This window comes from Leucoraja erinacea, chromosome 31, assembly GCF_028641065.1.
Source record: "Leucoraja erinacea ecotype New England chromosome 31, Leri_hhj_1, whole genome shotgun sequence".
Lineage (NCBI taxonomy): Eukaryota > Metazoa > Chordata > Chondrichthyes > Rajiformes > Rajidae > Leucoraja > Leucoraja erinaceus.
The window spans coordinates 23,691,490-23,717,997 of NC_073407.1; the positions used below are offsets into that span (position 1 = coordinate 23,691,490).

Here is a 26,508-nt window from a genome sequence, read left to right on the forward strand (position 1 = left end):
AAAATGCATCCCTTCGTTGATGACGCAATACTTCCTTGAAATCCAAAATGTAATGAACACTGCCCAATATATGTGAAGCATGCTTGGACAGAATTTTGGAAATGGACACAATAACGCAGAAACGAATCATGGCTCATGTACAAATTATTGTTGTATTTGCAACAGGAGATCACTTTGAAACATACTCCGGGAGTCCATTTTCAAATTGAGGGGATAAATTTGCGGTCATGGGAAACTTCAGTTTTCTCTCACCCGCGCTAAATTGCAATATGTCTTATTGCCCATCAGCTGCGAGATTAATTTGTACGGTGGAGCTCGTCAACTGCAGTGCACAGAGATGTACTTTGCCAAGAAAAAATTGCACTGAAATGGATGTTGGGAGACAGCAATCATTCCCCCAGTCATCAGCATGCTCCAATCAGTTGTAGTTCACCTTTTGTCCCCCGAGTCCCATGTTTCAAAGGTACAGTGCAAAATCAATAAAGTGTTCATAAAACTGCAAAGGTTTGCAACACTTTGGTAATGACTTGCTCTGCAGACCTTCCAAAACTATTTCCTAGTGGTATCAATAATGAGAATTCCAAGGCTCTCGGAACTTGAAAAATTATTAATCGCCTGCTTATCGTGCGAATGTTCATTCTTGCAATAAATGTCTTCTACTATGGTGTCATTGGTTTGCACAATTGAATTATTATGTTGGTAAGTTGGCAACTAAATACCAACAAAACTGATGAAAAGCAGCATTTCAACTCTCCGAGAACGCACATGAAGAAATATTATATAGCTTGAGTCTTAGAAATCGGATAATTGGCTTCAGCACAGATATCGACTCTCCAGGACACCATTAATTGCCTATTTATACAAATTCCACTTACAGCACTTGGTCTGGATCTCGTCTAAGCTTGTTGAGGTATTTATTCAATGTTGTTCGATGATCCACTATTATCACATCTTATCCACGAGCCACAATGGCTCAATATTATCAATTTTTTCCACGAGCAGCAGCTTTATTTATTTATTTATTTATTTATTTATTTATTTTATTATTTATTATTTCGAACAGAATAAAAGAATAAAAAGCAAGTGTGAAACAGCATACAAAAAAACAAAACAAGAATATTTATAAAGTGGCATAAACAATATCTATAAATAAATGAAATCATATGTGTCCGAAAAGGAGCAGGAAGAAGCCCAAGCTTATTAATTCCCACCCCTTATTCAACTGCTTGTAATTATCTTATACAAATTTAGCAGCTATATGTACACCATATGTACACCAGCCACTATATGTACACCAAGTTATTTACATTTGAACACTAATCAAATATTTACAAAGCCATACAAAAAAGAAAAAAAGAAAAAGAAAAGAAACCCGCATATACTATAGAGTATCTTAGTCATATATACAACCCATCACTCTATAATCACCCTTCCAATACAATCAGTATAACAAATATCACAATCACCTATCCTCATCCCAATATCCTCAACTCTATCTAGTCACCCATCTAGCTCTACTCAATAACTAAAAATATGTAGCCTCCTTTTGCTCTGGTATTTTATTTCATTCACATGTTTAAACTATAATGTTTTATTCTTAATGTTTTAATGTTTTGTGTTTTATTCTTAATTTTTTACTGTATGTCGTGTTGTGACTTGCGAGCGGAGCACCAAGGCAAATTCCTTGTATGTGAATACTTGGCCAATAATGAAGCCATGAATAAAACGCTGTTGTTTTATAATTATTAGGGTGGCATGGTGGTGTAATGATAGAGTTACTGCCATCCAGCACCAGAGACCCAGGTTCAATCCTAAGTACAGGTGCTTGTCTATAAAGAGTTTGTAAGTTCTGTGTGGGTTTTCTCCGAGATCTTCGGTTTCCTCCCAAGACGTGCAGGTTTGTAGGTTAATTGCCCTGGTATAAACGTAAAATTGTTCCTAGTGTGTGTAGGATAGTGTTAATGTGCAGGGATCACTACTTGTTCTTCCTGCAAATGGCGTGCACAGCCTAAAGTTGTAGGACAACCTGTTCTATTTGATCTCATTTGATTGTGCATGCCAGGTTGATTGCATTAGTCGAAACAGGGCGGACCACATGAAGGTTGCAATCTCCCAACCCGTGCAGGGATCACTGGCCAGCATGGACTCGGTGGGTCGAAGGGCCTGTTTCCGCGCTGTATCTCTAAACTAAACAAAACTAAATTTCTGACTAAAAATGGTCTGAAGAAGGGTCTCGAATCAAATCGTCACCCATCCCTTCTCTTCAGAGATGCTGCCTGTCCCGCTGAGTTACTCCAGCTTTTTGTGTCTATCTTCCATCAAAACTGAATTATTATTCCACTGCATCTGCGCCATGTAACCGTCTCAGTCTCGCGACCTCAGTGTTTCATCTCGAAACAAGATTAGGTTTTGGCTGGTGATCTGCCCACATGGTTGTTAACGACAGGCCCTGTCGGTTTTTATGTCCTGCACCTTCTTGTACCTCATAAAACCAATAAAGGACGGAAGACAGTTTGTCAGGGGAAAAAATATCCCATAAAAAATATTAGTCTCACACATCTCCAAATGGGATTTTGCCTTAAAATAGTATAAATGGAATATAAGGCAGCGTGACACAGTATATTGAAATGTCAGTATTCCGTGACCTTGAATGATATAACATATGATGAAAGAATGGATCGACTGGGCTTATATTCACTGGAATTTAAAAGGATGAGAGGTTATCTTATAGAAACATATGCAATTTTTAAGGGATTGGACAGGTTAGATGCAGGGAAAATGTTCCCGGTGTTGGGGGAGTCAAGAACCAGGTGTCACAGTTCAAAAATAAGAGGTAGGGCATTTAGGACGGAGATGAGGAAAAACCTTTTCACCCTGAGAGTTGTGAATCTGTGGAATTCTCTACCACAGAGGACAGTGGAGTCCAAGACGACCAAAGACCCTTTTCTGCTGCAGCCACTGGACCCTGACCCAGATCTGTCAAGAACCATGGGGTGGCTGTCTGTGCACCAGTCTCCCCACGTTAAACAAAGTCACGCACAGGGGTCCTCTATAAAGGGAATATCACCCTGGAGACACCCATGGTCAGCCATGACCGAAGATGGGCCTAAGAAAGACTCTTTCTTATCATTTGCCATCAATTCCCTCTTGACCGCCCATCAGTTGCAGCAACATCAGGGAGAACAAGATATCTGACAAATACTTGAGATGAGTAGCCAATATCGAGCTTCATTCTTCTATGCATCAAAGTTGAATCCTGTTGGGTTTTTGTTCCAGACCTTCTTCACCAAAGTTTTGGCTACTTGGTGCTTTGACTATGAAAAGCGTTATAGTTGCGACAGATGATACAGTATATCCATATAGTGTCCATGTATAATCTCTGGCCAGCAGTGGTCATTGGGGCGTAGCCGTTGAGTCATGGAGGGATACATCAAATTGACAGGTTCTTCAGCCCATCGAGTTGAGGTCAAACATTGACCATCCATTTACACTAATGTGAACATAGAACAGTACAGCACAGGAACGGGGCCTTTGTTCCACAATTTTTATGCCAAACATGATGGTCATCATCAACGTTGAAAACATCAGCGGGCACGGTGCCTTACAATGCTGTGTACGACAGTGATCGCAACTTCTACTGAAGTTGAACTGATCTCAGCTGCCTGTTCGAGATCCATATACCACTATTCCAGGTAGCTGAGGCAGGGACTATCGCAACATTTAGACAAGTACATTAATAGGACAGGTTTGGAGGGATATGGGCCAAACTCAGGTAAGTTGGACTAGTGGAGATGGGACATGTTGGCTGGTGTGGGCAAGTTGGGCCGAAAGGCCTGTTTCCACACTGTGTGACTATGACTCTATAACGAAGGCTGGGAATTAAAGACGAGGCCTTCCTACATTATCAGAGTCCAGCTGCTAAAGAGACAGCCCGTGTTTAAATCATTGGCTATCATCCGTGGAATGCCCATGCTGTGTGTGATGATGGATTCCTTGGACAGCAAGAAATGAACAGCTTTAGAAGTCTTGAATAAATGGTGCTGCAGAATAAAATAATCAATTTGCCTTTTTACTTTAAGTCACCCATTCATCACCAGCGTCCACTGTCAGTGCCTGGTGGAGAGTATTGGCACTTTGTTATTGATTAAATAGTTGGCTCTGAGCGAAATCTCTCCCGGAGAGCTTACCATTGATTGGGTTTTCAAGTCTAATCTCAGGGAGGATTGCAATCCACCTTGCAAGTCCAGGGGGAGTTCAGACACTCTGGGATGGCATCCATTTCAGAAAAGCCCACACAAAGCCAACTTCGAAATATTAAAATTGAATGGCTGCCTGTCACGCAATCCATCAGGCTGCCACGGGCTTTTATCAGCAGCGCTTAAAAATATCTTATAGGTTAGTTACGAGGAGACAACTAACGATGGCAAAGATCACCAAGGCATTTCGCAGTCATATCATTTATTTAGCAGCAATTTAGCAGCAAAAGGCTTTAATAAATTTGTGAAGCATAAATAGGTGGGCGCAACATTCTTTCGAGTCAGTGAGTCATATAGCGTGGGAACATGTCCTCCCGCTCATCTTGTCCATGCCAACCAACATGTCCCATCCACACTAATCCCACCTGCCTGTATTTGGCCCTTGTCCCTCTAAAAACCTTGTCCCTTCAGCCCACTGAGATCCCCGAATCCCCGAATCCCCGAACACTAGCAATATCCTACTAGGGACATCTTTTTTTCCAGCTGTAAACCTGCACGTCTTTGGAGTGTGGGAGGAAACTGGGAGCACCCGGGGGAAACCCACACAGGTCACAGGGAGAACGTACAAACTCCGTACAGACAAGCACCCGTGGTCAGGATGGAGCCCGGGTCGCTGGCGCTGTGAGGCAGCAACTCTACCGCTGCGCCACCGTGTCGCCCTGTCCCCACGGTCACCACTGTTTAATCTGTGCACCCAGGAAATTGTCTTTTTATGCACATGCACGTTTTCAGCATGTGACACTTGGCAGATTCATTCTTAAACTGCTGACAACAGATTCCACACACTAACACTTAGCACTGCAAAGATGATTGTGCTCCTAACCATTTAATTGATAGGCACAGGCTGTCCTGTAATGAACGGTGCTGTGAAGACATCGGGAAGCTCAGTGTTGAGACATGGATACAGCGGATGTGACAAGGGTGTTTCCACTAGAGTCATAGAGTGATACAGCGTGGAAACAGGCCCTTCAGCCCAACTTGCCCACATCGGCCAACATGTCCCAGCTACACTAGTCCCACCTGCCTGCGCTGGGTCCATAGCCCTCCCAACTTGTCCTATCCATAAAGGGCCTGTCCCACGAGCCTGCGACCTGCATGCGGCGAGCGCGACCAAACCGGAAGCGGGGGCTGCGCGGAGGTCGAGTGAGTGACATGAAGTTTGAGCGAAGTCCGCGGGAAGTTCGAGTCAAGGCACTGCGTCTGGCGTCGAGACGCTGCGTATGCCCTTCGAGGCGGTGCGTCCGGCGTTGAGGCGGCTGCGGGCCGGCAGGCCGTTACCGCGCAGAATTTTTGATCATGGTCAGTTTTTCGGAGCCCCGCGCGATGCCGGGACCAGCTCCGCACAACTCCATACGGTTACGGCGATCGTAGTGGGACCGGCCCCGCGATGCCGTACGACCACGTTAGGTCGCGCTTGCTGCATGGAGTCGCATGCTCGTGGGACAGGCCCTTAAGTAGTGGGACTAGTCATAGCCTGCAATTAAAGGACGTTTTAGGAAGGAGATGAGGAGGAATTAATTTTGTCAGAGGGTGGTGAATCTGTAGATCGACCATGATTGAATGGTGTAGTGGTCTTGATGGGCCGAATTGCCTAATTCTGCTCCTATCACTTATGACCTTATGGGTCAGGTGGGTGAGACTGTGTCAAGTGTAGAAGCCAGAGACATTGGAGTATAGGGCTCGATACAATCCATTCGTGCAATAGCTCAAGCCCCATTATGTACGAGGTGCTTTGAAGTCACTGATCTAATCAAATCTCGATATCTGGGTCACAGCCACTTTGAGGAAGCAATTTCAAACTGCTGTGGCATCACTCATGGCAGAAAATCTGCTGGTATTCCCCCTTCCCATTCCCACATTGACCTTTCTGTCCGAGGCATTCTCCACTGACAGAACGAGGCTAATTGCAAATTGGAGGAACAGCACCTTGTACTGTATTTCGTTTGGGCAGCTTACAGCCCTGCGGTAAGATATTGATTTCTCTAACTTCCTCTCTCTCCATCCCTCCCCTAAAAGATCCATTATCACACCAGGTGCGAACTCTCACCTCGCAAACGGCTAACAATGGCCTGTTTCCTTTATCATCGTTCCTTCTTCTGGATATCTTTCATTAATTTGTTCTATATCTCTACATCACCGTCTATTTCTCTTGTTTCCCTCTCCCCGGACTAGTTTGAAGAATGGTCTCGACCCGAAATGTCACCCGTTCCTTCTCTCCAAAGAAGCTGTCTGTCCCGCTGAGTTACTCCAGCATTTTGTGTCAATCTGGTGGAAATACTCTAGGCAGGTCAGGCAGCATCTGTAGCTGGAGAAGCAAAGTAAGTCGATGGCCTTTCATCAGAACCATTAATAATAATGCATCTTTTAGAAACATATAAAATTAAGGGATTGGACAGGTTAGATGCAGGGAAAATGTTCCTCCAATATCAGTACCTCGTTACTGCTTTTTCCCCATATCCTTCGATTCCGTTAGCCCCAAGAGCTAAATCTAACTCTCTCCTGAAAACATCCAGCGAATTGGCCACCACTGCCTTCTGTGGTGGAGAATTCCACAGATTCACAACTCTCTGGATGATGTTTTTCCCTCATCTCAGTCCTAAATGGCCTCTCCCTTAATCTTAAACTGTGACCCCTAGTTATGGACTCCCCCAACATCGGGAACATTTTTCACTTGGGGATATTTTTGTCAGCACCATTCCGAACAACATCGCCCAGTTACGGAGCAAAAAGGATTTACAATGAAGAATCATTTGCCTAGAAATTAGATCTAGTAGAACCTTGTTTCTCTGAGATACACGCCTATTTTCACGGAAAAAAAATGTATGTTTTACTACATGTGTCTGATGTGTGATGCACATTAGCATTCTGACCTGCAGTGGGACAGCCCCTTTACAGTGCTTGCAGCGCCGAAGACCCGGGTTCGATCCCGACTATGGGCGCTGTCTGTACGGAGTTTGTACGTTCTCCCCGTGACCTGCGTGGGTTTTCTCTGAGATCTTCGGTTTCCTCCCACGCTCCAAAGACGATCAGGTTTGCAGGTTAATTGGCTTGGTATAAGTGTAAATTGTCCCTAGTGTGTGTAGGACAGTGTTAATGTGTGGCTATCGCTGGTCTGTGCGAACTCGGAGGGTCGAAGGGCCTGTTTCCGCGCTGTATCTCTAAACTAAACCAAAGTACAAATTATTTCTTGGAGGTTACAGTTTGTAAGTTCTTTTTGCACAAGAAGTGAAGACTCGTTAAGAGGAGGGAAGTTTGCAAATGACGCAGCAACAGGTCACCGCTGGTCAAGATATTCACTTCATCGTTTACAAAAAATTCACAAAATGAAGAGATAATTACTATCCGGTAGATAAAAATGCTGGAGAAACTCAGTGGGTGAGGCAGCATCTATGGAGTTTCTCCAGCATTTTGTCTGCCTCACCCGCTGAGTTTCTCCAGCATTTTTGTCTAAATTTGATTTTTCCAGCATCTGCAGTTCTTTCTTAAACAGATAATTAATAGCCGTCAGTGAGTGCAGTAAATGGTTACAAGATGCCACGTTTTGCTCTGTCAGAGACATGCAAATGGAGGTTTGGCATTTTAAATTAACAGATATAAATCTCAACGTTAGTCATCCTGAAAGTGACCCAATGTCCAGCATTTTGCTTCATTATGTCTGCTACTTCTATGTTGCTGAATAAAGGCACAACGGTTTTATAATGAAAGACTATTTTCAGAAAATGACCTGAGGTGACTCTCCTCAGTTGTTTCCTGACTCACCGAAGTTTAGTTTAGTTTAGATTAGAGATATAGTGCGGAAACAGGCCCGTCAAACCACTGAGTCCATGCCGATCCACCATCCACTAGCACTATCCTACACACTAGGGACAATTTTTAATGATTTTCCCAAAGCCAATTAACCTACCAAGCTTCTACAGGTCTGAAGAAGGGTCTCGACCCAAAATGTCATTCCTTCGCTCCATAGATGCTGCCACGCTCGCTGATTTTCTCCAGCATTTTTGTCTACCAAGCAAACTAATCATCTTTTCCCTTGCCGACCAAGATGCCCCATCTACACACCACTCCCACCCTTAGTTTAATTATAGTTTAGTTTTGAGATACAGCACAGAGACAGGTCCTTCGGACCACCGAGTCAATGCCGACCAGCGATCACTTTGCACACTAGCACTATCCTACACACACAGACACACAAGGGACAACTTGCAGTTTTGTTTCACAGAAGATAATTAACCTACAAACCTGCATGTCCTTGGAGTGTGGGAGGAAAGTGGAGCACCCGGAGAAAAACACACATGGTCATGGGGAGAACGTGCAAACTCTGCACAGACAGCACCCGTAGTCAGGATCGAACCCGGGTCTCTGGCGCTGTAAGGCAGCAGCTCTACCGCTGTGCCACCGTGCCGCCCTTACAATTTACAATTCCACTGCGACTGTGTGTTTTGCTCAAGATTTGAGCACCTGCAGTTTCCTGTGGATTCCACACCCTTTTGTCTCCTCTCATTACTCTTCCCAAGGAACGAGGCTTCCTTCAAACCTGATCTCTTCAGGAATGCTGGTTCACGCAAACCCCTGGCCAGATACATCTGCCTGATATTTCCTCTTCTACCAGCTGAGAGACATCTATAAAAAATATACTATACTTGTAACTCTTGAGGGATGGATTTGAACATCAGGGCTTTTTCAGAATAGTACCAAAAGTGTTGTACTTCCGGTGGTGCTGGTGCCAGCAGCCTCCACCTACAGCCTTTTTGTTTTTTTGTGTATTTAGTTATGTAAAAGTGTGTTTTTTTGTGTGTTTTTAATGTCTTTATGCGGGGGAAGAGGGCACGGTGCGGGGGATACCGTCCTTCAGCCGCTTCCTGGTGAGGATGCGACTATTATTCGAGTCGCGTCCTCGCCCCCCCCCACAGCGGCCTACCTACCTGGATTGGCGCGGCCTTTCCTGCCGGGATCGACCGGAGCTCCAGCAGCGGCGGGACAGCGCTGGAACATCGCGGGGCTGGCGATGCCTTACCGGGGGTCGCCGTCTGGAGCCCGGAGTGCTGGACCTGCTGCACTGACATCATGGAGCTGCGGTTTGCGGAGCTCCCAACGCGGGCGGCGCTGATGGACAGCGCGGGATCCTGCGACTCTGCCCGGCTCAGCCTGCGGACTCAGGAGCTGCAGACTCCGGCAGCGGGAGGCGGCTGATCAGGAGGTCCGGGCCGCTGAGGAGGAGGATGCTCACCGTCGGGGTTCGGCGTCGGCGTTCCACCAGCCCGGCGTGAGGGCCTGAACATCGGGCCACCCGGGGCGGCGACTGCGGGTGCTCGGAAGGCCCCGACCACGGATGAACACGGAGGGGAGGCTGGCTGGACTATGGTGCCTTCCTCACCTTGGTGCCATTTATGTTATGTTGTGTCGTGGACTTTCTGTGTTTGTGCTTTTTTTTAATTCAATTTCAATTTTATTTTTAATATGTTTTATTATTTATTTATTATTTATTTATTTTTTTGTGATTTTTTTTAATGATACTGCCTGTAAGGGAAATTCATTTCGTTGTCTCAAATTGAGACAATGACAATAAATTTGAATACAATACAATACAATACAATTAATAGTAATGGTACTATTGCGTACCATCAATAGCCTGAAATCTGCTACATCCAGGTTCCGGAACAGCTTCTTCCCCACAGCCATCAGGCTATTAAACTCGCCATTTAACAAACTCTGAACTATAAGAGCCTATTGCACTTTATCCGTTTATTTATGTGTATATATACGGTCTATGCTATATAGACACACTGAACTGTTCTGTACTCATGCTTACAATACTCTGTTGTGCTGCAGCAAGAGTGAATTTCATTGTCCTATCTGGGACACTCGACAACAATAAACTCTCTTGACTTGAATTCAAGAACGGCAACGTGGTTGCGCAACGGTAGAGTAGCTACCTTGCGGCACAAGAGACCCCGGTTCGATCCTGAGTACGGGTGCTGTCTGTATGGAGTTTGTACGTTCTCCCCGTGACCTGCGTGGGTTTTCTCCAAGATCTTCGGTTTTCACCCACACTCCAAAGACGTACAGGTTTGCAGGTAAATTGGCTTGGCGTAAATGTAAATTGTGTGTAGGATGGTGATGGTGTGCAGGGATCGCCGGTCGATGCGGGCGCGGTGGGCCGAAGGGTCTGTTTCTGCTCTGTATTCTAAACTAAACTAAACTAAAATCTTTCCTCTGTTATGGGCAAAGTGATGTTTCATAAGCACGTTGAATTCTTCTTGTGAAATATGAGAATGGTGAAGAAAATAGAAATTGAAAAGTAGAGGCGCACACAATTATTGTGCAATTAGGCCCACGCTTGGATAGAGTGGATGCGGAGAGGATGTTTCCACTAGTGGGTCAGCCTAGGACCAGGGGTCATAATCTCAGATTTAATGGATGTTCCTTTAGGAAGATGAGGAGGAATTTCGTTCGACAGAGGGTGGTGAATCTGTGGAATTCATTGCCACTGAAGGCTGTGGAGGCCGTCAATGGGTATTTTAAAGACAGAGATAGATAGATTTTTGATTAGTATCAGGAGTTATGGGGTGAAGGCAGGAGAATGGGGTTACAAGGGAAAGGCAGATCAGTCATGATTGAATGGTTGGGTAGGCTTACTGGTTTGGATGGCCTAATTCTGCTCCTATCATATATAAACAAGAACATGCAACAGAGGACAAAGGTGTACATCCCATTCGACTGTGAATGGGGGTAATCTGAACAGAGGTTCTCCATGAGAATGAACACTTGCCACTGAAGGTGCGTCCAGGCAGTGTAAAAGTCAGCAAAGCACCAAATGCATCTACTGTCTAGAACAAATGGATCTTTTATGAACTTAATTGCTGCTGTCAAACCTTCATGCCTAAAAGACGGCAACATTGCCAATCCTGTCCATACGAAAAATAGCTGGAGTAACTCAGCGGGTCAGTCAGCATCTCTGGAGAAAAGGAATAGGTGATGTTTCGGGTGGAGACCTTCTCCCTCTATACTAACTCCCCAGTATGAGGAAGGGTCTCGACCTGAAGTGTCACCTATTCCTTTTCTCCAGAGGTCGCTGAGTTACTCCAGCACGTTGTGCTTATCTTTGGTTGAAACCAGCATCTGCAGTTTGATTCCTACACACAATCCAAACCTAGCAACTTCACAAGCCTTTGCCTAACTAATTCCATTTGGGAGCTTCAAAGAAGCTCTCAAATGTTTTTTTTTTTACAGTTTCAAAGATATTAATATCACCTTCCAAAATGTATTTAAAATTAATCGTATTTAATGCACTCGGGAACATAACATCAATGAAAATACTTCTTTTCAGAAGTTTTTTTAAGAAGTGTTCTCTCATTTAAAATGTTTTTACTCCCCGATGACGAGGCTTATTCCTACTAAACATAATTTTATGCAAATTTCATTTGCAGATGTATCTGCAAATCTGTGGCAGGTTAAACTTTTTTTAATTAAATCAAGGAATGAATTTTAAAGCAATTTATTTTCTTTTAGTGCATAAGGACCATGCCAACTGTAGAGGTTCATTGCCAGTATTAATTTGGCAATTATGCAAATAATCTCAAGCGGAAACCTAAACTTGAAATGTTCCGTGAAAATAGGTGTTATATTGAGCACATTTGCAGTCTGGATAACCAACTTGACATTCCAGCAGAGAGATTGAAAATTATTATTTGTGAAGGGAGGAACTGCAGACGCTGGTTTACAGTGAAGCTGGAGAAAAGATGCTGGAGTAACTCAACGGGACAGGCAGCATCTCTGCAGAGAAGGAACGAGTGACGTTGTGGGTCGAGACCCTTCTTCAGAATGAGAGTCGGGGAGAGGGAGTCTAGAGAGATGGAAAGGTACACGCAGCATGTAAGGTGCGAAAAGGGCAGATCAAAGCAGACGGTGATCGAGGAAATGTACATGGGGTTCATTGTTGGCAAAGGGGAAGGTGACAACGAGGCGTACAAACAGTAAAATGAATCAGGATGTCAGTGAAACTAATAGGAGATGTACAGAGGGGGAGGGACGGAGAGAGAGGGAAAGCACTTTTATTGGCACAAGTGGTTCACCCGCGCACTGAAAAAATAATATTTCTTCACTTATTAGTTTACTGTGTAGTTTACAGAGGGCCAATTAACCCTCAAACCTGCACGTCTTTGGGATGTGGGAGGAAACCGGGACGCCCGGAGGAGACTCGCGCGGTCACAGACAGAACATGCAAACTCCACACAGACAGCAGGCGAGGTCAGGATTGAATCCTGAGTGGTGGGTGCTGTGAGGCAGCTGCTCTCCCAGAAGTTAAAAACACCAAAAGATTAAAAGTACATGATTTATCTAGGGGAACAATTAAGATAGCTCACTAGAGAAAAAGTGGAACATTTCCAAATCATTTTCTGGGATTCAACTACAAGCAGGTACATAATCCATCCCAGAAAGATAAGTAATGCTTTAATTTTATATTCATGTCACAGAAAACGATAGGCTGCCAAATCACTCCACTGAATAAACAGATAAAATAACGTGCATCATATTTCAAATCACTCAATGAATTTGATGACTTAGAAGTAACAGCTGGCAAGTGCATCCCTAATTTAATTTCTATGTAACACAGTAATAAGAACATTGTAATTAGGAGTACGAGCCCTCGAAACCTGCTCCACTGCCCAACAAGATCGCGGTTGCTCTAATCTTGGCCTCAGTTTTCCTTTCCTCCCTGACTCTCAATCTGAAGAAGGGTCTCCACCCGAAACGTCACCCATTCCTTCTCTCCAGAGATGCTGCCCGACTCGATGAGTTACTCCAGCATTTTGTGCCTATCTTTGGTGTAAAGCAGCATCTGCAGTTCCTTCCCACACATTCAGTCTATTCCACTGCAATACCTCCCCAAGGTTTGCCGACCTTGAAGAGGTTCTCCTCCTCTCACCGACTAGGGTTCTGCAACACCCTCTCTCGATGCTCTACATGTTCCTTGAACTTCTTCACCTTTCTTCTGTGTTTTCACACCTTACCCTTCCATATCTATGTCTCCCTCTCGCCTGACTCTCGGTCTGAAGAAGGGTCACGACCCAAAACGTCACCCATTCCTTCTCTCCAGAGATGCTACCTGAACTTCTGAGTCACTCCAGCATTTTGTGTCTATCTTCAGTGTAAACCAGCATCTGTAGTTCCTTCCTACACAGCATAGTTCCTATCTTGATTAGACAATAGACAATAGGCAATAGGTGCAGGAGTAGGCCATTCGGCCCTTCGAGCCAGCAACGCCATTCAATGTGATCATGGCTGATCATCCACAATCAGCACCCTGTTCCTGCCTTCTCCCCATATCCCCTGACTCTGCTATCTTTAAGAGCCAATAGACAATAGACAATAGATTGGAATCATGTGCAGTCTTTTCGTTGAGTGGATAGCGCTTAAAAACCTGTCACTGGACCATGGTACGCGTACAATAATAAAGTAAACTAAACAGATTTAAAATATCACAGTAGGACGTGGTGAACCGATCATGTCCCATCCATGTTCAAGGATTAAATGGCCAATTTCAAATGGGTTCACTTGACCCTGTAGAACGCACAGTGTCGGGTGGTGAGACAGCTTGGTTTGGCGACAGCTCTACCCACGACCACGAGTAATGGCAGAGAGTTGTAGATGTAGCCCAGTCCATCACACAGACCAGGCTCCCCACCATCCACTCCATCGACACGTCACGCTGCCTCAGGAACGCAGCTGACACAATCCCCACACCCATCTGGCAGAAGATACGGACGTTTAAATGTGCGTACCACCAAATGTCTTCCCATCTGTTATTGGACTTCTGAATGGTACTTCCAAAACAGTTCTGGTTCTCTAAAGGGCCTGTCCCACTTTCACGACCGAATTCACGACCTCTGCTGAGTTTGCCCTTGACTCATACTCGCAGCATGGCCGTCACGAGGTCGTAGGTAGGTGGTGATGCTAGTCGTGGGTACTCGTGGCATCAAGTAGGTCCGGGCGTTTTTCTAGCCTGATGAAAAATGTCCACGAGTAAAATCGATCGTGAATTAGGTCGTGAAAGTGGGTCAGGCCCTTAACCGATCTCATTGCAGACGTTAAAGACTCTGTCTCTTAAACTGTTATGCCACAATGCAGAGAACTACATTCTGCAACATTCTGTATCTTTCTCTTTGTTCTACCTTTTGTCCTTGTGTTTGTCTTGATCGTATTGATGGATGGAATACTTTATGTGATACATGTGATAAGGCACAGTGAAATTCTTCGTGAACTTGTGAACATCTGATGTCTGTGTGACATTTGCATATCCCCCCTGTGACTCTTGGATTCCATTTCATCCCATATCATTTAAGCCGCAAAAGGTTCAGAGAAGTCCTGGTGACCTAATTGCCACCTAATAGATGTCCTCATGGCGGTAGACAAAATACTCTCCCTCCCATTCCCACACTGACCTCCCTGCCCTGGGCCTCCTCCATTGTCAGAGTGAGGCCCAGCACAAATTGGAGGAACAGCACCTCATTGTATTGTATTGTATATCTTTATTGTCATTTCCTGAGTATTCACATACCCAGAGGAAACAAAAAAACGTTGCTCAACCAGTGTCCATTCAGTGTGCATTAAAAAATAAATAGAAATAAAAATACATATCTCATGAACAAATTAACATTCTACTAAACATCAACAGGCGTTCCGATCGGCAGCGGCACAACAGTGGCTCTGCTGCAGTGTGTCAAGGTTGGTGGTTGGTGCGCGATACTTTGGCAGGGGGCAAAGTCCATTTATCAGTCTTATAGCCTGCGGGAAGAAGCTGAGGAGCATCCTGCTGGTTTTGCAGCTAATGCTCCTGGACCTCTTCCCAGATGGCAGGATGGAGAATATGTGATGCGATGGGTGGTAGGGGTCTTTGATGATGGAGATGGCTCTGCTGATACATCTCTTCCTGTACATGTCCAGCAGGAAAGGGAGTGGAGCACCAATAAAACTCATTTTTCACTTGGGCAGCTTACACCCCAGCGGTATGAACATTGACTTCTCTAACTTCAGGTAGCCCTTGCTTTCCCTCTCTCTGTCTCCATCCCCTCCACCCTTCCCAGTCCTCCGACCATTCTGACCATCTCCGACTACATTTTATCTCTGTACCGCCCACTCTCCTGACTCTCAGTCTGAAGAAGGGGCTCAACCCGAAGCGTCGCGCATTACTTTCTCCCCAGAAATGCTGCCTGTCCCGCTGAGTTACTCCAGCATTTTGTGTCTATCCCTATGTATGGTAAATATCCTCACAATATCATGCCATCAGTGAAAATGGTCTTTGTAGGAGCCATTGATGCTTAAGTTAGTAACTGGTAGTACATTATAGTATTTTGTCCATATATTTCTAGTTCTATCATCTTGAACGCTTGGGGGTGGGATTTTAATGCGTAGATGGGCATGACTTACTAAGCGATACGACAGGGTGTGGTCAGATGAGACGAGAGCTGGCACATGAAGAGATGACACAGTTTTTACCAGTTCAGATAGTAAAAGCCCTGTCCCACTGTACGAGTTCATTCCAAGAGCTCTCCCGAGTTTGCCCTGATTCGAACTCAGAGATTTACGGTAATGGCCGCTCGTCAGTACTCGGGGCTCTCGTGGACATTTTTCAACATGTTGAAAAATCTTCTCGAGTCTTCCCGAGCTTACCTGCCGTTAACGAGTCTTCCCGAGTACCTGCGGTTAGCGTTACGAGCTGCTAGGAGACGTCCCCGAGCTCCGACGTACCCGCTACGTTCATTCTCCGTGCTTACCATAAGTTTGATTTTTTTAAAACTCGGGAGAGCTCTTGGAATGAACTCGTACCGTGGTACAGGGCTTTAAGAACAGAATTAGAATTTGTATAAGACCCTTCTTTGTATTTGCAGCAACAACTTCAAGTAAAATCAATGAAACAGGAAATAACGCCGGGTAGATTCGTTTTTGTTATGGTACAACGTTAGTTCGATCCACTCCTCCCTGCCAACATGGTAATGACAATGGAAATGTTTGAAATTGCCATTACAGTCTTTACCGTCAGTGCTGCCACTGTGCTTGCCTCTTACCTGACCTCTCCCGTGTCCTCTGTGACCAGGACATCAGTCTTGCAGCTGGCCAGTGGGCTGATGGACAACTCCATTGGAGGCACGACAAAGCTCTTACTGACTGGCAGCCACAAGCCTTGACTGAGGCTGTACGTAGACCTGGGAAAAGAAAGACGGTCGCTGAACAAAACGGAGTCTCACCACATCCTTCAGAAGCGTTCTATGCTGCTCCTTACACACAAAATCACCACATTTTGCGCGGCACGGTGGCGCAGCGGTGGAGTTTCTGCCTTACTGTCCGGGAGGCCCGGGATCAATCCTGACTGCGGGTGCTGTCTGTACGGAGTTTGAACGTGCTCCCCGTGACCTGCGTGGGTTTTCTCCGAGATCTTCGGTTTCCTCCCACACTCCAAAGACGTGCAGGTTTGTAGGTTAATTGGCTTTGGTATAAATGTAAAATTGTCCCTAATATGTGTGTAGGATAGTGTTGGTGTGCGGGGATCGCTGGTCGGTACGTACTTGGTGAGGCGAAGGGGCCTGTTTCCGCATTGTATCTCTAAACTAAACTAAATTAAAGGGCCTGTCCCACTGTGGCGACCTAATTGGCGAGATTAGAGGAGTTTAGGAGAGTTTTGAAAAAGTGTCATGTTGAAGATCTCTTTCGACCTCCTTTGCCTATGTTGAAGACTAGCTTCGACTAGCTTCGAGATAATTGGACACCATAATGAAGACTATCTACGACTATCTACAACTACCTTCGACTACCCTCGATTACCTACGACTAACATGCCGACCTACTACGACCTACTTCGACTAAACCTACGAGTAAAAAAAAATATCGATTTTTTCCATGGCGACCTTATTTTACTCGCGGGCATTTTTCAGCATGTTGAAGAATACGCCGTGACCGAGCTGAGGCCTCGAGTTACGCGGGGACTAATCTCGAGCATGAAGGCGAGTTAGAAAGACCTCCTAGGACCGCGTGTCGACCACGCTGCGAGTATGAGCCGAGGGCAAACTCTTCTAAACCCGCCAATTAGGTCGCCGCAGTGGGACAGCCCCTTAAATAACCTTCAGGTAAATTGAAAGCAAGGAAGACAGTGTTTTTTTGTTATGACGCTGTTCATTCCCAGAATAAGAGACTGCAAAGACTTTTTCTGCTGTTTGTGTGAGTTCAATATCTACTTAAGACATTAGAAGAGAATAGATATAGATTTTGAAGAGTTCGGCCATCATTGACACCAACCTGTCGATATAATGCTTGTGAGAGAGGTGGAAGTCAGTCAGTGAGGGGGGGAAAGATTTGATAGGAATCCGATGGGCATGTTTTCACACAGTGGGTGGTGGGTTTACTGAAGATAGACACAAAGTGCTGGGGTAACTCAATGGGTCAGACAGCATTGATGTCACCCATTCCTTCCATGCACAGATGCTGCCTGTCCTGTCCCGCTGAGTTACTCCAGCGTTTTGTGTCCATCTTCGGTTTAAACCAGCAGCTGCAGTTCCCTCCCACAACCTACAAGCCTTTGGAGTGAGGGAGGAGATGGAAGATCTCAGAGAAAACCAACGCAGGTCCAGGACAGAGAACGTACAAACTCCGTAAAGACATGCACCCGCAGTCAGGGTCGAACCCGGGTCTCTGGTGCTGTAAGCGCTGTAAGGCAGCAACTCTACCGCTGCGCCACCGTGTGCCGCCCTGTATAACATCGTGTCTCAGAGAAAATCACTACAAGGGCAGAAAATACATAAAATTCCAGGAGATTCCCTCAAACTGCACGCCCGGGAGCACAAAATAAAATCCCTATTGGGTGTACAGTGACAGACAAGATCAATGAAATTAGCAGTGACCAGTGTCCATTAAAGGCAAGGAAGCTGTGGCCACAGGTAGAAACCATTTTTGCCATCATCGTGGCAGTCATTGTTATATTTCCACAAGTGCATAGTTTCATTTTCACTAGCATCTGAATATAATAAGGTGGACAAAAATGCTTCGATTTTCCAGCATCTGCAGTTCCTCCTTAAACATCTAGAATAGAATAAGGTGTCATTCCAGTTGTCGGCTCGGTTCCAATGTAACAGCTGGATGTCTAACTCTGCCTGAATCCACACAAGTCGTGTCAAATCCCCTCTGTCCCAGCGCAGATGTGACACGGATGAAGCATTGTAACCGCGTCCACTGTGGGGGATTACGTGGCCCTGTCTATTGCCCTCCAAACCACAGCAGGTGAATTCCATCTGTTTGTCATTGTGCACTAATTTGTTTCATTAAGTGATGTACAAGTGTAAAACTGATGGACAGAGAATGGAATGGAGTGGGGGGGGACGGGACAGGCAGGAGCCGAGACAGTCTGATACGATTGTAATCCTAAGATAGACACAAAAAGCAGGAGCACCTCAGCGGGTCAGCCAGCATCTCCGGAGAAAAGGAATAGGTGACGTTTCGGGTCGAGACCTTTCTTCAGACCCGAGATGTCTCGAACGGAAGCGTCGCCTATTCCTTTTCTCTGGAGATGCTGCCTGACCCACTGAGTTACTCCAGATTTTTGTGTCTATCTTTGATTTAAACCAGCATCTGCAGTTCCTTCCTACACATCATTATTATCCTAATGTTTTGACTTTAGGCTGTACAGCATGGAAACAGGCCCGGAACAAGTCCGCTCCGACCAGCGATCACCCCGTACATTCGCACTATCCTACACGCTAGGGACAATTTCCAATTTGCAGGAGCCAATTAACCTACAAACCTGCATGTTTTTGAAATGTTGGAGGAAACCGGGACACCAGGAGAAAACCCACACGGTCACTGGAGAGCGTACAAACTCCGCACCGACAGCACGCGTAGTGAAGTAATCTCTGAGCTGAGCTCTCCAATGGGTGCTAGCTGCCTCCTTTATAAGTTCACATCTATTCTTGGCTCTCAATCGGATTGTGTCTTGGTTGTTTCGACCACTGATGGTACTAACAGCCATGAAGAATCCACGCATATCTTGGCTGACAGCCGGTTATTGAGTGCAAGATACAAAGGCAGTGGCCAAAACCAGTTAAGATAGACATTATGTATAGGAAGGAACTGCAGATGCTGGTTTGTAGACACAAAAAGCTGGAGTAACTCAGCGGGTCAGGCAGCATCTTTATTTTCAATTTTGTTCCAGAGATACAGCGCGGAAACAGGCTCTTTTGTATTGTCGTTCAGACCGAAAGATCTGAATGACAATAAAGGAATCTAATTCTAATTCTAATTCTTTGGCGTAACGAGTCCACACTGGCCAGCGATCCCCACACACTAACACTATCCTACACTCACTAGGGACAATTTACACATACACCAAGCCAAATAACTTACAAACCTGCACGTCTTTGGAGTGTAGGAGGAAACCGAACATCCACACAGGTTACGGCGAGAACCGACAAACTCCGTACGGACAGCACCGGTAGCCGGGATCAAACCCGGTTCTCCGGCGCTGCAAGCGATGTAACGCAGCAACTCTACCGCTGCGCCACCGTGCCTCCCATCTCTTGAGAAAAGGAATAGGTGACGTTTCGGGTCGAGATGTTACCATCACTAATAGGTTTACGTCCAAGGACTAAGAAAGGAAGATGGCAAAATTACCTGAATATCTTTTCCGGAGCCTGTTCCCCTGTCACAAGATCGTAACCTCTCTCCAGCGTTGTGTACGGCCATGGTCTACATGGAGGAAGATTTAAAAAAAGTTAGAAAATGAGAGAGCAGAAAAATAGACTGAATGATTTTAAACACAATCAATGGAGCGTAAGAAAGAACTGCAGATGATGGGTCTCGACACGAAATGTCACCTATTCCTTTTCTCCAGAGATGCTGCCTGAGCCACTGAGTTACTCCGACATTTTGTGATGATCAATGATGTGTTTACCACACAAAAGCTCAGCCGGTCAGGACCTTTCTTCATTTACATTAAACGCTTAAAAATTGGACCAAAGGTATTCACAGAAGCAAAGGGCGATAGGATACAATGTCGCAGCAGAGATTATGAATTATTTTTCAAAGAGAAACAGTTCAAGGATGAATGGAAAACGGGAGAGATGGAAAAAGCCAGAGGCCGTGTTTTCTAACGGATCTGGGATCTGAGATAGGCACCAAATGCTGGAGTAACTCAGAGACCCTTCTTCAGTCTCGGCCCAAAACGTCACCCATGCCTTCTCTCCACAGATGCTGCCGGTCCCACTGAGTTACTCCAGCAGTTTGTGTCTATCTTCAATTGAAGCCAGCATCTGCAGCTCCTTGTGTTTAAGAAGGAAGAATGCTGGAAAATCGAAGGCACACAAAAATGCTGGAGAAACTGAGTGGGTGCAGCAGCATCTATGGAGCGAAGGAAATAGGCAACGTTTCGGGACGAAACGTTGCCTATTTCCTTCGCTCCATAGATGCTGCTGCACCCGCTCAGTTTCTCCAGCATTTTAGTGTATCTGCAGTTCCTTCCTACGCATTTTGTCTAGGATGGAGATTTTGGATTTAGTCTAATATCATCAGCCTGTACGGTGGCCCAGCGGGTAGAGCTGCTGTCTCATAGCGCAAGAAACCCGGGCTCCATCCTGACTTGTCCGCGCGGAGTTTGTACGTTCTCCCTATTGTCTCGTGGGTTTTGTCCGGGTGCTCCGGTTTCCTCCCACACTCCGAGCCCCGGACAGGTTTGCAGGCTGATTGGCTTTGATAAAATTGCAAATTGTCCCCAGTAAGACAGTGTAAATGTGCGGGGATCGCTGGTCGGCGCGGACTCGGTGGACCGAAGGGGACCTGTTTCCGCGCTGTACCTCTAAACTAAATTGAATAAATACACGCAGTTTTGTGTCATTTACCGAACTAACCCTTCATTTTGGCCCCAGTCACTTCTCACGCAGAGATGCTTGTGGATTGGATCCGGACTGTAACCATCGTGACATCCACACTCACCTGAAAATAAAAGAGAGGAATCCAATTAAGATTCAAGAGTTGTGAATTTGTGGAATTCTCTGCCACAGAACGCAGTGGAGGCCAATTCACGGAATGTTTTCAAGAGAGAGTTAGGTTTAGCTCTTAGGGCTAACGGAATGAAGAGATGTTTTCAAGAAAGAGTTAGATTTAGCGCTAGGGGCGAAAGGAATCAAGGGATATGGGGAAAAAGCAGGAATGGGGAACTGATTTTGGATGATCAGCCATGATCAGATTGAGGGAGTAGGCCATTCGGCTCGAGGGGCCGAATGGCCTACTCCTGCAGCTATTTTCTATGTTTCTATGGAAAGTTCACAGACTAGGAAAAGGGGAGATGCAGCGAGACCTGGGTGTCATGGTACACCAGTCATTGAAAGTAGGCATGCAGGTGCAGCAGGCAGTGAAGAAAGTGAATGGTATGTTAGCTTTCATAGCAAAAGGATTTGAGTATAGGAGCAGGGAGGTTCTACTGCAGTTGTACAGGGTCTTGGTGAGACCACACCTGAAGTATTGCATACAGTTTTGGTCTCCAAATCTGAGGAAGGACATTATTGCCATAGAGGGAGTGCAGAGAAGGTTCACCAGACTGATTCCTGGGATGTCAGGACTGTCTTATGAAGAAAGACTGGATAGACTTGGTTTATACTCTCTAGAATTTAGGAGATTGAGGGGGATCTTATAGAAACTTACAAAATTCTTAAGGGGTTGGACAGGCTAGATGCAGGAAGATTGCTCATGATGTTGGGGAAGTCCAGGACAAGGGGTCACAGCTTAAGGATAAGGGGGAAATCCTTTAAAACCGAGATGAGAAGAACTTTTTTCACACAGAGAGCGGTGAATCTCTGGAACTCTATGCCACAGAGGGTAGTCGAGGCCAGTTCATTGGCTATATTTAAGAGGGAGTTAGATGTGGCTCTTGTGGCTAAGGGGATCAGAGGGTATGGAGAGAAGGCAGGTACGGGATACTGAGTTGGATGATCAGCCATGATCATATTGAATGGCGGTGCAGGCTCGAAGGGCCAAATGGCCTACTACTGCACCTAATTTCTATGTTTCTATGATCTCCCTCCCTGCATGAAACAAGCCGCTACTGATAACTGTGCCTTATTCACTCCTCAACATCACAAACACTTCAAAGCATTTTTTTTACACGTGAAAAATCACTCCAAACACAGTGCGCTGGCTTTCATTTGCATCTAATTACAACATCACACATTTATTTGCCATTTCACCTCTTTAAAGAAATACATTTCAACACAGCTCATACCAGCACCAAGGTAATTCAAAGTGACTTTTGGGAGTATACCCAATTAAACGAAGAACACATTCCCCCATCCAAATTTTATTTTTTCAATTATTAACCCATAGATGACAGTGCCAAAAAAACAAATTTGCACCATCTTGTCAATTAGAAAATAAGTTGTATTTATTGAACAATGCAGGGCAAATTAATTGGCGGTTTTCATTCGCTTTTGTTTTTCCTGAATGCTTTGTGGGCTAAATCAATGTTGAGCAACAGGCCTTCATTAAAAGTGATGGATTTTAGCTCACAGAAGATGGCTCATTCAGTTATTAATCGAACCACATCCTCCACAAAGATCCTGTATTAGATCCCTGGCTTTTGATTGAATACTGTTCCATTGGTAACCCCTTTTTGGACCCTTGGCATGTAAACTGGCTTGGCAGGAGAATAATGCCAGATTGCACATCGCACAGTCTTGAAGCTGATGATGAGCCTGAAATCTGCAACAACCTGTCGCACCAGTCTGAGGGCTGTTACACCTGAACTCTCTCAATGACCTTCTGCACTGCTACTGCCAATTAGTGTTGACTTTGTGGACATTTTGTAACCGGGATCTCTTTGGCCGAGAGTGGAATTGAAGCTGGCGGAATTTATTTCCCTTGAGACTCTTAACAAGCAACAGATGGGAACCCATCATCCTTACTGTCTGAGCTAGCTTCACACAGAGGCACAGCATTGAAAGTGAACGCATGGCACTCACACATCCAGTCCCCGACACAAAAAGCCACCGGATAGGCACAAAAAGCCAGAGTAACTCAGCGGGTCGGGCAGCATCTCTGGGGAGAAGGAATGGGTGACGTTTTGGGCCGAGAGCCCTTTTCATACTGAGAGCCGGGGGAATGTGTAATTGGGTACGAGAGACATAGACGAGGATGTAGAGAGAGATATAGAACGAATGAATGAAAGATGCGCAAAAAAGTAACGACAATGAAGGAAACAGGCCATTGTTCGCTGTGAGCTAGGTGAAAATGAGTTACAGACAATGAGACTGTTTCCTTTATCATTTTGCACATCTTTCGTTCATTTGATATATATCTCCCTATATCACCGTCTATATCTCTCCTTTCCCCTTCCCCTGACTCTCAATCTGAGGAAGGGTCTCGACCCGAAACCTCACTTGTTCATTTTCTCCAGAGAAGCTGCCTGTCCCGCTGAGTTACTCCAGTTTTCTGTGTCTAGCTTCGGTTTAAACCAGCATCTGCAGTCACTTCCGACACAATGAGTCACAACCGCGTTTCAGGAGCATTGGGGTGTGAAACATGTCAGACACAGTTACTTCCATGTCGAGAGTTATTAGAGTTACCCTTTTCTTATTTGACAGCCGAACACCCAATTCCTGCCTTCATTCATTGACTAACAGAGGACATGTAATGATAGATTCACAGCAGCTCTGATTCATGAAATATTCACATCTTCGATCTGATCTTATGCGAGAGATTAAATGTCCTGCCCCTCAATCCGAGAAACTTGGAAGTGGTGATTTATGACTTGTCCTACGATGCAAATATCACAATTGATAGCGAGAGGGCACATTACCACTGTCCTACACACACCAGGGACAATCTTTTACATTTATACCAAGCCGATTAACCTACAAACCTGTACGTCTTTGGAATGTGGGAAGACACGGAAGGCCTCGCAGAAAACCCACGCGGGTCACGGGGAGAACGTACAAACTCCGCACAGACAGCACCCGTAGTCGGGATCGAACCTGCGTCTTTGTCACTGAAAGCATTGTAAGGCACCGACCCCAACGTGCTGCCCAATTTTAATACAGATATTTATTAAGATTCGCTGTCTGTCATAATTCCCAAATGGAAGCCCTTCTCACCAGGGTATGAATATGTGAAGAAAGACACAAAAAGCTGGAGGAACTCAACAGGTCAGGCAGCATCTCTGGAGAAAGGGAGTAGGTGACGTTCCGGGTCGAGACCCTTCGTTAGACTGTCCCGTTAACGGTCCCATTTCTAAGTAGCTCTCATCACAGAACTATGTGTTTTGACAGTGTCTCTGCACCAAATCTCCGTCAACTTCATTTGACATGTGGATCAAACACCTCATTCACTCATGGTTCAAGCAGTAAACTAGAAACAAAGTCATATTAAACATTAAATGGATAAGCAAAACAGAGCGATTACATACTGCAGACTTTTGATAGTCCTTCCTGGAAGATGAGTCATGTTAAATTGAAATGTAAACCAGACCAAACACAAAATTGCCACACATACATGACAATTTCTCACCGATCATTCCCTCTGGTCTGTCTATGACTGTGCCATGACTTCAGGAAAGCATCACAATTGGAGCCAGGAAGGCAGAGGATTACTGATTAGAATTTGACAGACGCAATAGCAATGTAAGTATCCCCTATAGTCAGAAAGATTTATACTCAAAATAAAACTAGACGCCAGATAATACATGCAATCTCAACCTAACCCTGACTCCCAAGTCTGCCCCATCTCCTGCTCTCCCCAATTTCATTGACCTTTTATAGATCGGGCATTTTCTGGGAATACACTTGAACAGAGTGGAAAAAAATAAATCAAAGCGATTCAAAAATGCGTTCGTTTATTTTAGAGAGACAGCGCAGAAACTGGCCCTTCGGCCCATCGAGTCTGCATTGGCCAGCGATCACCGCACATTTTAACACTATCCCACACACACGAGGGACAATTTACATCTATAACAAGCCAATTAACCTACAAACCAGTACGTCTTTGGAGTGTGGGAGGAAACCGAAGATCTCGGAGACAACCCACACCGGTCACGGGGAGGACGTGAAAACTTCACACAGGCTGGGCCCGTGGTCAGGTTCGAACCTGGGTCTCCGGCACTGTAAGTGCTGTAAGGAAGTAATTCTACCGCTGCACCGCCATGCCGGATTTATAACAAAGCTGAAATCATTGGCAATACACAGAACATAGAACAGAAAACGTTCTCAGTGGATTGCCACCCAGTCGTGGTAGAGTCAAGTCAAGTCAAGTCAAGTCAAGTCAAGTTTATTTGTCACATACACATACGAGATGTGCAGTGAAATGAAAGTGGCAATGCTCGCGGAACAACAAAACAACCAAACAAATTATAAACACAATCATAACACACATATTATTTTACATAATAAATAATAGAAGGAAAAACGTTCTGTACAGTTAGTCCCTGGTGAGAAAGGCGTTTACAGTCCGAATTGCCTCTGGGAAGAACTCCTTCTCAACCTCTCCGTTCTCACTGCATGGCAACGGAGGCGTTTGCCTGACCGAAGCTTGTATGGACCTGAGATCCTGAGAGCGATGCCGTCTGGGGCTATGCTCCTGGTAGGGCCACCCATGGCAGTAAGGTCGAGGGGGAGGTCTCTGACAAAGAGCAATCCAACCAAGACTTCAACAATGGAACAGGCGGAGGACGATGGCTGACCTTAGTGGAGGAACATGTCACAACGGCTGGGAAGGCGGATGAAGGCTGCAGCAAAAAAGGGTCTCCGGTCGTCTTGGACTCCATGCCACTGGATCCTGACCCAGATCTATCAAGGACCGTGGGGTGGCTGTCTGTGCACCAGTCTCCCCACGTTAACCAAAGTCACGCACAGGCGTCCTCCTTGAGAGGACAGTCATACTAGTTTCGAGTAACCGCCAATGATGAGACCAGAGAACAACACAGCACAGAAAGAGGCCCTTCAGCCTACACATGAAGCAATAAACAGTAGACAATAGGTGCAGGAGTAGGCCATTCGGCCCTTCGAGCCAGCACCGCCATTCAATGTGATCATGGCTGATCATCCCCAATCAGTACCCCGTTCCTGCCTTCTCCCCATATCCCCTGACTCCGCTATCTTTGAGAGCCCTATCTAGCTCTCTCTTGAAAGTATCCAGAGAACTGGCCTCCACTGAGGCAGAGAATTCCACAACTCTCTGTGAGAAAAAGTGTTTCCTCGTCTCCATTCTAAATGGCTTACCCCTCATTCTT

At 45.5% G+C, this 26,508-nt stretch overlaps 1 protein-coding gene across 1 annotated transcript in view; it reads right to left on the minus strand.

The window, feature by feature from the left end:
• LOC129712119 (astrotactin-2-like) overlaps positions 1-26,508 on the minus strand; it is an 863,305-nt gene that overhangs the window by 441,576 nt on the left and 395,221 nt on the right. The window contains 3 exon segments of the mRNA XM_055660334.1: positions 16,322-16,459; positions 19,911-19,985; positions 21,134-21,227. Of these exon segments, the coding sequence (XP_055516309.1) occupies positions 16,322-16,459; positions 19,911-19,985; positions 21,134-21,227 (307 nt within the window).